The following is a 15,296-nucleotide window of genomic DNA, read 5'->3' as shown; positions in this document are numbered from 1 at the left end:
GTTAGAATGACAAAAAATAATTTATAAAGTAGCATTAAAAAAAAATTATTTAAGACCGGGATAAAAAGTAGCCTCGTACATATGTGTATATCATATTTCATTGTGATAGGTTAAGCTGTTAAAGCACTATAAGCTAACAAACAAACAAACCCACTTTCACATTTATAATATAATAATCATTAAAACTGGACACGAATACGATAATTTTGTCATTGGACTTTGATCACTTTTTAGTTAGCAAATGATAGTTACATTTACAATAATAATGTACCTAAATGTAACTATCATGTAAAGGCGTATACAGTTATATTTATTGTATTAAATTTATATTATTTATAGCTGTACGGTTTATATCCTTGTAAATTCTATAGTTTTCTTTCAGCTTCTCAAATGTTGACTGTAAGAGAGCCCTTTATGGGATAAATCCGCAATTATATATTAAATCTTTTAATGTGTCCAAATATAAATTGTGTACAATAAAGATTTTATAATTACAATTAATAGTTTCTATAGATATCTTAACATTAAGATTACACAATCTCAGATATATGTATAGAGAATATTTAGAAATTATGTCTGGCAACACTATCGTACACAATCGATCGATCAGAGCTCGCACATGTTGGATAATTCTAGTGTAACAAATGAAAAAGTAACTATTTATTTAATTAGTGTAATAGGATATAATTTAAATAAAAAAAAAATCTGACATTTAGGTTCTTCATTTTTCACAAAAACACCACAGACATGAAGAAAGATAAAATTAAGAGCGAATAAAGTAATCAACCTGACACCAAACTAAATATTTTACCATTGTCTATGTTTTACATTTGTACAATTTTTATTAAAAAATTTAAGTTTATATGTTATTCTCTTATTTTACGTAAGGACCTTATGTAAGAACTTGTTGGTATAACTGTCAATCGAAGATTGTTTTAGTATACTTTTATTTAACATTTATTAAATTGCATATTTTTTATGCGTGCCATCCAAAACAACATTATTCAAACAAAAAAAGACACTTGTGAAATGTAAAAAAAAACTGGGGACTTTCGCCTTGCAGCGTGCCCTTGTTAAAAAAAAAAGCAGATAATTATGAACATCTGCACATTACGAGACCTATAATTCATCCCGAGACGGGCCTTCAAGTGGGAATAAATAACAGTGCCGCGGACGGCGAGGTTTAATTGGTTAGTAGGCAACCCTACAATACTGGGTGTGTTCACTAGTTGCACCTTGCGCTTAAAATTAAAAAAAAAGTTATGTATTTAAAAAAAAAATAATGCACGTGTATCTTTATGACATGACATGATATTCGTGCAAATATTTAGAAGCTCTATTAAGATTCTATGTAAAGATATAAGAAAAAAATCTTGTTACCTAAATGTAATAATAATTCAGGGAATAACATACACGTGAAGTGGAACTACTGAATTTGTTAAATAATAATCACGTTTATAATATTAATTAGTAAGAATTTCAAATTTAAATCTTAAAATGTTACGTGAAATACTATTACAGATATTCTATATAATTAATTAATTAATTTAGTAAAATTGTCATTAATAAATATTTTTTAAAATTGAATAGAAAAAGGATATAAAACAGAAACAGGTGCGTTAATGATAAACCGTTTAAAAATATTGGGCCATTAAATCCATATTATAAACGATAAAGTTCACCAAAGCGTAATTGTTACTAAAGATAAGGCTCAATAATCTTTTTTATGCAACATCGTAAAACCCATCGCGTAATTTTATACTTGCCTAACCATTCCATCGATAAAATAAAAACCATGATCTGGATCTTATCTTATAACCAGCCAGTTACATTAGTTAATTGGGTTGTGGAAAAAAGTGCAAGGGACCGGCATCTTTCCATTTAGTTTTTGCTTTTAGATAACCCGAATTTTAATTCCTTTTTTATTCTAATTTATTTGACTTCGTCCCTAGTTATATTGTGATCTTGAGTAACCTATCTTCCTCAAGAAATAAGATGAAATACAAAAATAATTTCTAAAATCCGACTGATAATTACAGAAATTAGCGTATTCAAACAAACAAATTTTTCCGGTTAATTATTTATTTATAATTTTTTTTATACAACTTAGAATGGCAAACAAGCTGACGGCCCACCTGATGGAAAATGGTAACTGTCGCATATAGACATGAGCAGTACCATGGACATAACAGAGTATACTGTTTCGCCCATGATACTCCCTATGCGTTGCCATTCCTGAGGACTCGGATGTTATTCCTCTGTACCCAGTAAATTCACGCCATATCCCACCCTTCAAACCGAAACACAGCCATGCAAACAACTGCTTCACGGTAGAAACACGAATGGGAAAGAGGTACCCAAGCAATCGACTTTTGTACAAAGTCTCCCTCTGGTATAAATATACATGAGATAAACAATACCATCATAGAATGAAATTACAATTCTTGTGGACTACCGTATTCAGTAATCTCATTGCATCATTCAATCTGATTTACAGCTTCTTAGCTTAATGACAAAAAAGTCTATTAACTCTATTAACTGTCAAAAGGTAAAAAAAAGAAAGAATATTGGCTCCCAGACTATTGTTATGGGGCAGGGTTTTAACACAGTTGGTGTTTTTGAAATGACTAGACTCGTAGAGTATCTGAATTGAACTGTATTTATTATTACAAATCGTCCATATATATAGTAGAGATATCTTAATTACTATTTACAATTACAATAGTCAAATACTTCCATCGAAAGAGTGACAACAAATACAGATAATAACTTACTAATGGAAATTTGTATGAGATAAACAAATATACAAATATGAATATTAAACAATATAATGATTTCGATATCAAATGGACAAATACAAATATACAAATAGGAATGTCAAATATTATAATGATTAGGTCGTAGGCTGACACATGGTCTTAGGTCACGTACTCTTAATATATGTAACACCTCCCCCCTTAGAATAAAGATTGGGCTTGAGAGCTTGAACTTTGAACTCTCGGTGTTGAAGTTCTTGGATAATTTTCTTCATTTTCCTCTTCGTCTTCCGTTACGCAGGTACTTGTTGCTATAGTAGTCATCGGGACGGCAACTTGGATTCTCTGACGTCGTGATGTGTTTGAAAAACAGTTGTTAAATATTTGTATACAACTATTATCACGGCTTGGTCTTCGGTTACGCAGGAGTAATCCATTAGGACAACGTTTGCTAATTTTATAAATGAAGTATCCTAGCATTGTTATGAATAACACGAAGTATATCCATGTAAACGTTGACGAATATCTTTGTAAGATTGGTCGAGATCTCATATTTTCTAAGCTTTCCTTAAATTTATCGACATGATGTTTTATTTGTTTCAGTGAATCCAAAGGCATTTCATTAATTTTAATAGGAATTAAGTTTGGAGCTTCAAAGTTCTTGTATTCTTCAAAGCAATCGTCTGTTCTAATGTCTGGAACTATTACAGGATATGTTACATTTTCTTCAATAGATTGAAAGGCTGTTAGCGTACTATACCCAGTATAAAGTTTGCAGTTTTCCGGTAAGGATAAAATGCCTGCTCCTTGTAATTTATGATGTGTAACTTCCGTTTTACATTGAAGTATACAATTAGTGTCTTCTGTAAGTATGTAAAGCCATTGGTTGTTGTCAATGTTTTGAAAAGTGTTAATTCTTGCTTCAAATGTGGATGTGGTACAAATTTCAGGTAAAGTCTTTGAAATGCTTAACAGGATCTGGAGCTCACATAATGGACGTGATGCTGCTTCATATGCGACAAAAGAGGTGCAGATCTTCTTCTTTATAGCGTAGGACTTGCATGAAGTGAGGTCGCTCGTAGATACGTATATATTACCGCTAGGATTTGTAGCCAAATACATATGCTCAGGTAGGATGGTTGTATGCAGAGAGGAATTAAAATGTTGAATTGGAATGGAATATATGTGATAGAGATTGAGAGGTTCGCCTTGAATTAATGGAAAATCTAATATGTATACAAGTCTATCAGAATATACATAAGCAGAAAGAGAAGCTAAGTTTAATATTTGATTTTACGAACAATATGCTTGATAAACAATCATTAATTTTATTTTCTAGATTTATTACGGATTCTACTATCTGCAAAGAAATTACGGAAATGTCTACACTAGCCTAATCTAAAGATTTAAAATAACCTTTTAACTTGAATGTAAGTCATCGTTGAGACTGAATATTTTCATTAATTATTCGATCATCATAAGTTATCTTAAATATACTTTCATTGAAGTTTTTAGTTGTTGAAGAAATAATTAAGATTTGTTCGAGCATCAAGGAAGAAGATTCTTTTTTTTTTTAATTTATTAAGGCAATCTCGAATTGAACAAACATAAGAACTATTATTTATAAATTCATGTTTTAATTATGTTTTATTTTTTATTAGAAATAAAGACGATTTTAGGACGATTCGTAAGCTAACGAATATAACAAAAATGATACAAAATCTCAATTTATTGATTAAGATTGATTGATTATTGAAGAATTATTGATTTAATTGATTATAGAAGAATTATTAATTTAATTGATTATAGAAGAATTATTGATTTAATTGATTATTGGAGAATTATTAATTAAATTGATTATAGAAGAATTATTGATTTAATTGATTATAGAAGAATTGTTATATTTAATTGATTATTAAAGAATTATTGATTTAGTTGATTATTGAAGAATTATTGATTTAATTGATTATTGAAGAATTATTGATTTAATTGATTATAGAAGAAATATTGATTTAATTGATTATAGAAGAATTATTGATTTAATTGATTATAGAAGAAATATTGATTTAATTGATTATAGAAGAAATATTGATTTAATTGATTATAGAAGAAATATTGATTTAATTGATTATTGAAGAATTATTGATTTAATTGATTATAGAAGAATTATTGATTTAATTGATTATTGAAGAATTATTGATTTAATTGATTATTGAAGAATTATTGATTTAATTGATTATTCAAGAATTATTGATTAAATTGATTATAGAAGAATTATTGATTTCATTGCTTATAGAATAATTATTGATTTAATTGATTATTGAGGAATTATTGATTTAATTGATTTTGAATATTGCTTATAATAAATTAATACTATAAGTTGTTTGATGTGGAAACAACTTAACATGTTAGAGCTATTCTTTGTACAAGCCGGCGTCTATATGGCTCATTGTTTGTTAGTCGCCTTATACGACACGTCAAATCTGAACGTCAGTGTTATTCTTTGGTAAAGCCGACTACTACACGGCTAATTGTTTGTTAGTCGCCTTATACGACACGTCAAATCTGAACGTTGGTGCTATTCTTTGGTAAAGCCGGCTACCACACGGCTGCTTGTTTGTTAGTCGCCTTATACGACACGTCAAATCTGAACGTTGGTGCTATTCTTTGGTAAATCCGGCTACTACACGGCTACTTGTTTGTTAGTCGCCTTCTACGACACGTCAAATCTGAACGTTGGTGCTATTCTTTGGTAAAGCCGGCTTCCACACGGCTAATTATTTATTTAATTAACGAGTTTATTTATTTCATAAGGTCTTAATCTATTTGCGTGAACTAACTGATGTCTCCCGGATTTACGAATAACATAATTTTCATTAAAGCCTACACGTATCACATCGAATGGCCCTTCCCACTTATTATCTAAATTATTTGGGTTAGGGACCTTGATCATCACCTTGTCACCTACATTGAATTTAGCAATATTTTTAATTTTCCCGTCGTAACGTTCCTTGGCTTTTTCTTTCATTTTCTGAACGTTCTGTGTTGCGACATCGCGGGCTATTCTAAGTCGTTCGTTTAAATCTTTAATATAATCGAATGCAGTATAATCGGGTATTGTTTTTAATGAATAAAAAGGTCTTGGTTTAAAACCAAATAGAAGTTCGTAGGGTGTGAAACCTGTAGAGCTATTAACTGAGGTGTTATGACATATAATAGCCAGTGGAATAATTTGATCCCAATTTTTCAATTTACGTGCCTGGTACATTCGTATGTGATCTCGAAGTGTGGCATGAAACCTTTCTAATGCACCATTAGTTTGAGGGTGGTAAGCTGTATTAAAAGTTTGACTTGTACCGAGAAGTCTTATTAATTGCTTCATTAGTCCATTCATGAATTCAGTACCTTGGTCAGAATGGAAACGTCTAGGTACACCGAAATGTTGACAGAAGTGAAAGAGTTGCTTAGCAACTGTTAGAGCTTCTTTATCAGAAATTGGATAAGCTTGGACGTACCTAGTTAGTTCATCTTGTAGTGTCAATATGTATTTGTTATTATTGTCACTAATGTCAGAATATGATACTAAGTCTATAGAAACACGTTCAAAAGGTTCATTAGATTGGGATGTTAATACCATTGGAGCTTTAAAAGTTTTTCTTTGAATCTTATTGCGCTGACATATTTCACAAGAGTTTATGTAATTTTTGATGTCTTCGGCCATGTTTTTCCAGAAGTAATGTTCTCGAATTTTCCTAGTGGTTTCAATTATACCTCGATGTCCTGAGAGCGGTTCATCATGGTATGTTTTTAGAATGCTGGGAATTTCCTGAGGCGAAGGATGAGTAATTTTATTCTCGCAAATGATTATATTGCAATTATATATTTCTGCCAAATAAGCTGAGATATGTAGCTGTTGGTTGCCCTGAAGCTTGCAAGTTTGATCATATTTCAGGTTCGGTATATACAAAGTTTCAATATTATGCTTATGTAAGCACGATAACAATGATTTAAAATAACTCTCCGCGTCCCATGGATCATAGTATGATGTTCTAGTATAACAAAGGAAAATGTTTTGCTGATATTCAGAAGTTATTTTATCTATGTCGTAGACTTGCTTTTCTGTTTCAGGTTGATTGCTTTGGGAAGCACATAGATCTAAAGCTTCGTTGTATAAGTTATTAAGATCTGATTTTTGACACGACACAGGGATGAAGATATTTTTATGATTAGACTCTAAAAGATTTTCAGGTGAAGTTTTAAGCTTATGTGAATTAGCGCTACAACCTTGAGATAAGAATTGTTCATAGTTTGTTTTTAATAATGTTTCAAATTGTTTTTCAGGGTTGTCTGTACCCATATTTAATATAGGTGGTCGTGATAAAGCATCGGCGTTTGTATTATTTTTTCCGGCTTTGTAATTTATTTCATATTCATATTCTTCTAGTTTCAGTCTCCAGCGAACGAGACGTGATCCCGGATCTTTAATGGAAAATAACCATGTGAGTGGTTTGTGATCAGTAAATATTTTAAATTTTCTACCGAATAAATATGGTCGAAAGTGTTTCACGGCCCATACTATTGCGAGAAGTTTGCGCTCTATGGTAGAGTAATTACTTTCAGCTTTATTTAACGTACGTGATGCGTAAGCAATAGGTAAATCTTTGCCAATTTCACCTTGCGAGAGAATCGCTCCGATAGCGTGGATTGAAGCATCCGTAGTTAATATAAACTCTTTAGTAAAATCGGGATATTGTAACAGAGGAGTCGTTGTGAGAATTTCCTTACAGGAGTCAAAAGCCTGCTGTTGTACACAACTCCATGTAAACGGAACATCCTTTCTTAATAAGCTTGTTAAAGGCTTAGTGAGCTTACTAAAGTTAGGTATGAACCTACGATAGTAGCCTGCGAGACCAAGAAATGATTTAATATCTTTACATGATTTAGAGACTGGAAACTCACGAACTGATTTTACTTTTTCGGGATTTGGCTTTACACCTTCACTCGATATAATATGACCCAGGTAAGCAACTTCTTTTCTCAAGAATTCGCATTTATCTGGTTGTATTTTCAGACCGTATTTTCGTAACCGATCGAATACTTCAGTTAATTTCTGTTTATGTTCTTGAAGGCTGGATGCAAACACTACGATATCATCAAGGTAAACAAAGCATCGTTCTCCTTGTAATCCGTAAAGTACACTATCCATGGCACGTTGGAATGTAGCTGGTGCATTTTTGAGTCCGAAAGGCATTCTTAAAAATTCGTAATGACCAAAAGGAGTGCTGAAGGCAGTTTTGGGAATATCCTTGGGGTCTAATTCAATTTGATGGAAACCGGATGCTAAATCTAAAGTTGTGAAATATACTGAATGTCCTAACTTATCTAGTATGTCAGTTATGTTAGGCAACGGGTAACTGTCTCCAATAGTGACGTCATTTAATTTTCTATAATCAATTACAACACGCCATTTTTGTTTTCCAGACGCGTCTAATTTTTTTGGAACTACCCAGATTGGACTGCTCCATGGAGAAGTACTATCTTTTATAATATTCTGTTGTAACATTTTGTCTATCTGATTTCTTACTTCTTGTTGGTGTACTTGAGGGAATCTATAAGTTTTAGTATTAATTGGTATATCTGACGTAGTAGGAATAGAATGTTTAGTGTGATTCGTGAACGTTAGTGGATCGCCTTCCACGTAGAAAATGTCCGAATATTCTGAAGTTATTTTTCCGAGAGATTCACGTTCTTCTTTATTTAAATGATCACACCTTATAAGGCTCCCGATATCTATTCTTTGTTTTATAGAGATGTTGTTAATTTGTGAATTGGGTAAGGAAACAGACTGTTGAATTAGTTCCGATTCGTTAACAGAATTTACATCTATAATAGGCGTTGAAATATATACGTCATTATCACTCGAGTTTACACAAGTAATGAGAAAGCTATTATTTTTGACATTAACAAGAGCATTAGGAATACAGATATCGTTACTAATGTTTTGCTTATTTATCATTGCAGTTCCGTCTGAGATATCATTAGTTATACATGATATAACTGTCTCCGAACGACGTTTGATAATTTGTTTACCATTATCAAAGTACTTTGGTTCATCTCCCAGAAGGAACAACTGATAAGTCCTGTCATGTATTCGCATCGTTTTTGATTGAATATAAATGTTGACATTGAATTTTGACATGAAATCATTACCGAGTATACCATCAGCGTGTATGTTTAAATTTGCGACATGGAATTTAAATTTTGGAAATTGATCTAATGAAATGTGGGATGTGCCACATGTTTGAAAAGGCGAATTTTCATTAGAGATACCAATAATAGAAACGACGTTTGATGTATCGATGGTATTTTTACCGATTTTATTTTTATTTATAACTGAAATGGCTGCTCCCGTGTCTACTAATAACGTAACTGGTTGGCCATCAATATGAAATTTACAGTGCAAAAGATTTTCAGGAGGTATATTTAATGTAGAGATATTGTAAAATTCATTAGGATAAGCTCTTTTCTTTATTTGATTCGATTTTAGTTTTATTTTTGATTTTTGTTTCGATTTACGAGATTTTTTTGATTTTTTAGTCTTTGTAGTTTGTAGATTGCACGTGGGATTTGAATTAGATTCTTTTAATATAGGTTTTAGACATTGATCTTTTTCAGAATTAGTGGAATTAGTGATGCAATCTACAGAGTTAATAGGTTTCTTTGATTGAGTTAGTAAGGTTTCTGTGACCTTTATAAGTGATTCAGTGATTTTTGTGAGGTTAATGATTAATGATTCAGAGAGCTCTAAGTTTGTCTTAGTAGCTATCGTAGTTTTATTATCACAAGTACACACATCGCTTAATTGTCCCCGATGGACTGGAATTGTTTGCGCTTGTGTAGTGATGTTTGTATTAGATAATGTAGTATGACACTGATTACTATTAAATTTTATTGAATTTGAAGATCGTTTATCTGAGGTTCTAGGGTAACCTGACCTTCGGTGATCATCGAAATATTTGGGCAATACGTGGGAACCGTTTCCGAAACTGTGCCCGTCAGCTCGGCCGGTTGCAAGTTTAAATGATTTACTCGAACTGGAGCCGGATTATTTCGCGGAAATTGGTTATTACGACTATTATTAAATATTCTCTTTCTACAATTAGTTATATGATGCCCGGGTTTTTTACAATAATTACATATAATAAATTTTCGCGGATTGGTATTAATAGTATGTTTATCTGGTGGTTTATGTATTTGAGGTTGATTGATCTGAGGTGGTTGACGAACGACATTGCTATATAGCGGTGTTGTTATTCGACTATTTTTAAACAAACTTTGCCTAGCCGTATTCATTTTTCGAATTTTTCTTCTTGAATTGCAAAGTTTCCAGCATGAGTTAATGAATCAAAACCTTTTGTTCTTAACATTACACCTATGTCAGAACTTAATCCATTAATAAAAACGTTCAGAGCTGTTTCTTCCGTAGTAGTTTTCCGTCCTATTAATGTCGCATCTACCACTTCAGTTGTTAATTTTTCTAAAATTTTATTTCTACATAAATCTACGCGGTGGAAAAATTCCGTTACCGATTCAGTTGGTTTCTGAAAGAGTGATTGTAGTTCGAGATTTAGATGTGAAAGAGTTTTTGTTTGCGAAAATTTTTGTATAAGGAACGTTTTTAAGTCGTCCCAGTTTGAGTATAGTTTCGCGTGGATATCAGAAGAAGTACTCCCACTTATTTTGTTTAAAGCGTAAATTAATAAAATTTCTTCCTGCTCTAGACTTGCTAATTTAAAAGCTGAATCGCACGATCTTATGAACTTATATACTTGACCCGATTGTGTTGTATCGAAATCCGGTATTAATTGTAATAAAGTATTTAGCGGAACATTTTGTTCGCAAAATTTAGGTTTTGTGTCAATATTTTGTTGTGACATAATGAATTAGAATAATTGAATTCGTAAAATCGATATAGTATAATAGAATATTAAAAATAGATAGAAAAATAGATTTTGAGTTTGAATAATAAAATTATTTTATGATTTAGGCGAAAAAGATTTATGAAAAGGAAACAGAGAAAGGAAACAGAGCAACATGTGTTGACCACTTACCCCAATAACAGCAACAGGATACGCATTGCAGAGTATAGATTCGGCGAACTGTTCAAAGCCCTTCAGGCACCGTCCTAGGATTGTTGGCGATGTTTGTCCGAGTCCCAGACGTTAAGTTCGACTTGCACTATTACGCGACGGATCCTACCGACTGCGCCAAAATTGTTATGGGGCAGGGTTTTAACACAGTTGGTGTTTTTGAAATGACTAGACTCGTAGAGTATCTGAATTGAACTGTATTTATTATTACAAATCGTCCATATATATAGTAGAGATATCTTAATTACTATTTACAATTACAATAGTCAAATACTTCCATCGAAAGAGTGACAACAAATACAGATAATAACTTACTAATGGAAATTTGTATGAGATAAACAAATATACAAATATGAATATTAAACAATATAATGATTTCGATATCAAATGGACAAATACAAATATACAAATAGGAATGTCAAATATTATAATGATTAGGTCGTAGGCTGACACATGGTCTTAGGTCACGTACTCTTAATATATGTAACACTATACTGCACTATTAAAAGAGCCATGCCCTTTGTCTGTGACAACAAATAAATAGCTTTCAACTCAGCGAAGATACAGCTTTTATACTGATATTCATACTATCTATTTAAAATGTCACATCCCAACCATTTATACATATATATATATATGTAGTTGAAAATAAACCTTCCTATAAAAGGAGTTTTGCCAGTAGTTGCCACGCTTGGCAAGCGAGTTGGCGACCGCAGTTAAGCTTTTAGAGATGTTTTAAAAAGGACGCTGTTACTCATTCCTCGACCATTAAGTTCGCTTTGTTGCCTCTTACGACAATTATTGGAATAGAAAGGATGGCCTATTCTATGTCGGAACCACACGACCAAAAGATCTATATGAATGTAAGATAACAAATCAGTCTTTGTGTTTAAAATAATTAAAGGTTGCATACACACAATAATAAGCATAAACTATATTATAAAAATCAATTACCGAATGCATGTAAGCGCATTACTTCACAATAGTTGCATGTCTTTGGTTAATTCTTTTGTTTGTTGTGATTGTAATTGTCAGGACAAGGTTTTTATGAATAAAAATGTTTGTAAATCATATAGAAAGTGAGGAAAGTGTTAATAAATATAAATATATATATAAAAAAGACACTACACAATAAGAGAGTAAGGGGATCTTCTAAAACACTGGCAGAATTGACAGATTACAAAATCGAGGCGGGCAGCTAGTTTTATCTACTCATTTGACACATACATAAACGACAATCGTTGTAACTATGGCCACACAAAAAATGAACCTAAAATTGTGTATGTACAGATATAAATCCTAAGTATGCATTGTAATCTCTAAATTAATTAAACATAAACAAATATCGGTACGTAATTATGTGTCATACCAGATATATTAACGAAGCACAGCGTGAGTGTCGCGATGGCACAGCCGGAAGCGAGAGCGGTGGCGAGCAGCACAGCTGAAGCGGACGCACCGACGCCCGCTCCGCTCGCCGCGCCGCACACAATAAACACGTAAAGAAACGACGCCGCACATTCCGCCACCACGGCCTTCCACAATGACAAAGTCCGCACTTCCAGTCTTGCAGGCACCCTGCCAGGTAGACCCGCGTCGCCGTTAGAGCCCGCGTCTCTACGTAAACACTCCAACTTTTCGAATAACGTCACTATATGCTGTTCGAGATTATCGTCCTGTATGGTAAACGTTTGCTCGCCCATTTTTTTTTTTTTTATTATTATTAATTTTTTAAATTTATTCCGTGACCATTCTTTTTTCAAAGTTCGCGGACAAACGTACGGAACGTGTAGGAACCGAGCGCGTGGCGCCTACACAACGCAACAGTCACGCTCGCAATGAGGCGGCGAGGACGAGTGAAGTGAATGAACGAGATTGAATGGGCGGAGAGCGGGGGCGCCGCACATGTCCCGAGCTCCCGTCCCGACACTTGTTACACCCGCCCTCGGGACCTGCACTTTCAGCGAGGGTGTAATCAATTCACCAAGTCGCAAGTGCCCGAATGATTACAATAGCACTTAATTAGACAAACATTATAGCATTTTTTTTCAACTAATTTCAAAAAGAAGGATGTTCTTTATTCAGCTGGATTTTTTTGTTTGTTACCTCATAACTCCGTTAGTTGTAAACTGATTAGGATTTTTTTTCCGAATGGAAATACTTACAAATTGGTCCTATACAAATTTTATCAGATTCGGTTCAGTAGTTTATTAATAAAAATAATTGGTTTTGCTTCAATTGATGTCGACTTTATTTGTGGAACACAATTTAATTATTATCTATGAGTAATTTCACCAAAGCTCAATATTACATCACCTGATGGTCGTAAATTCGATTCTCGCACAGCACAAATATATGTATCCATGGATATGTTTTGGTTTGGATGATTATAATATGAAATATTTATATACGTTATCTACCAAATACAAGGTATATAAATATGGCCAGTTCTATTTATTATTATTACACATATTGTGTCATTTGTACAAGAGCAGATTTTATTTGACATTATAACAATCTAGTATGCGGCCCGCTTGATGGTAATTGACACTTGCAACACACAATACTAGTGGCATTATACGCGCATCTACAATTATAAGGAAGTTGAATCATTATACGCAGTTATTTCACAACCATATCTTAATTTTCAAACCTGAACACAGTATCCGTACATGTTTCTTGACTGGTGAATTAATAGCATGTTTTCTTTAATGGGTGAGAATAATGTAAATGTTCAGTAACGTAAAACTCCGGAAAGAGCCTGGAGATCTGTAGTAGAGGTTTCGACTTAGTTCAGACTCCAGACTCTCATAAAAAAATAAAAAATGGGTGAGAATAAAATGATAACCCCATCTGTGCTATTCAATATGGCGAGGCACCAGTGAATGATAATAGGTTAGGATAAAAGCAGGCCAATTGGTCCCTCATGACGAATTTAACAATAATTAACCACAATGGTTTCCAGACTCCATTACTAACAATCCTTTTCCTCCCTTAATAAGCAAGTTGGAGGTACTTGTGCAGACTTTGTACAACCGCCTTCTAATAAATATTAGTCCTTTATATTTTATTCTTGTCTATTCATGCGTGTGTACAATGAAATTAAATATAAAAAAAATATGCTTATCACTATATTTGATGGGGTAGTCAGAGACAATTGATTAATATTACATTTACATACATACATACATATCTGTCACGCCTGTCTCCCATTAGGGTAGGCAGAAACAATGGAACGCCAAATGCTTCGATTCAAACAAATCTCTTTCGCTTCTTCCACATTCATCAATCTTTTCATACACATTTGTGTAAGCATATTTAAAAATTATTTATTTATTTATTCATTAATACAAAACTTACTCAATGCTTAGGACTTAATGCTAAAAGCATTCTATTTAAAAATAATCCTTACTAAATAATAAAATTTTTTATCTCAGTCAGTAATCAGAGGGAGACTTTGTACAAAAGTCATTTGCTTGGGCACCTCTGTCCCGTTCGTGTTTCTTCCATGAAATAGTTGTGTTTGCAAAGCTGTGTTGGATTTGAAGGGTGGGATATGGCAGTGAATTTACAGGGTAGACAGCAATAACACCTGAGTCCTCAGAAATGGCAATTGGAGGCATGGCAAAGGATTGAAGGCATCATGGGCGAAACAGTATACTCTCTTATGTCCATGGTACTGCTCATGTCTATAGGTGACGGTTAGTACTTTCCATCAGGTGAACCGACAGCTTGTTTGCCATTCTATGTTGCATAAAAAAATAACATCCCGGTCACGCGAACGAAGTTACAGGTAAAAGTTAGTAATATATAATACAATAATAGTATCTGACTAAAAATAATAATACCAGAATTCTAAGATCCCTTCCAGGAAAAATACACAAGGCTTTGCTCTTAGAAGCCCGTATTACTGCACCGGAAAATAGAATATAGGTATTATAGATATTATATTTTTTAAGTGCACCGGTTCTGCCAGGTGCTGTGATGACGATGGTTTGAAAAAGTCTTTTGTATAGATAAGACTATATGAATAAAGTGTATTTTAATTTAGTTACCTAATATTTAATACAATTCCATTAATTTATTGCAATAACATGGCGAAAACATATTTTTGTATTTTAACTTTTGTATTTTAAAAAAAAATATCTTTTGTATTTTGTTCTTATAATTATGTAACTTATTTGACAGTATGAATTTAGCTGTAAATTTACAATATCAATTCACCAATTAGACAGTAGAAAAGTTGGGTTACCATGTTATTAAGAGAAGCGGCACATTTCACGTCGATAACTCTGATAATTAAATTAATTTATTCAACAACAAACCGAACGTAACACGATGAATATCGATTCTATTCTAAACGAAAAACTTTATCACTGCCCTTGCCCTT

The 15,296-nt window shown here is 32.8% G+C and overlaps 2 protein-coding genes across 3 annotated transcripts in view; both read right to left on the bottom strand.

Annotated features, from left to right (window-relative positions):
• LOC113518490 (neurogenic protein big brain) overlaps nucleotides 1-12,790 on the bottom strand; it is a 137,300-nt gene extending 124,510 nt beyond the window's left edge. Inside the window, exon 1 of one of the 2 annotated variants that reach the window (XM_052894212.1) lies at nucleotides 12,276-12,790. In XM_052894212.1, the coding sequence (XP_052750172.1) occupies nucleotides 12,276-12,609 (334 nt within the window). In that variant the 5' untranslated portion in view covers nucleotides 12,610-12,790. The remainder of the gene's footprint in view (nucleotides 1-12,275) is intronic. The other variant, XM_052894213.1, reaches the window with a different exon arrangement.
• LOC128200523 (uncharacterized) lies at nucleotides 2,639-4,070 on the bottom strand. Its single transcript, XM_052894214.1, has one exon. The coding sequence runs from the start codon at nucleotides 3,876-3,878 to the stop codon at nucleotides 2,958-2,960; it is 921 nt and encodes a 306-aa protein (XP_052750174.1). The 5' UTR covers nucleotides 3,879-4,070; the 3' UTR covers nucleotides 2,639-2,957.
• Nucleotides 12,791-15,296: the final 2,506 nt, after the last annotated feature.

The sequence above is a fragment of the Galleria mellonella genome, unplaced genomic scaffold, assembly GCF_026898425.1.
Source record: "Galleria mellonella isolate WM207_F2 unplaced genomic scaffold, CSIRO_AGI_GalMel_v1 utg200, whole genome shotgun sequence".
In the NCBI taxonomy this organism is placed as follows: Eukaryota; Metazoa; Arthropoda; class Insecta; order Lepidoptera; family Pyralidae; genus Galleria; species Galleria mellonella.
This window is presented reverse-complemented; position numbering and strand designations above follow the sequence as displayed.

Excerpts from the sequence above, each read along its gene's own strand:
- LOC128200523 (XM_052894214.1), bottom strand. The coding sequence starts at position 3,878 with ATGTATTTGGCTACAAATCCTAGCGGTAATATATACGTATCTACGAGC.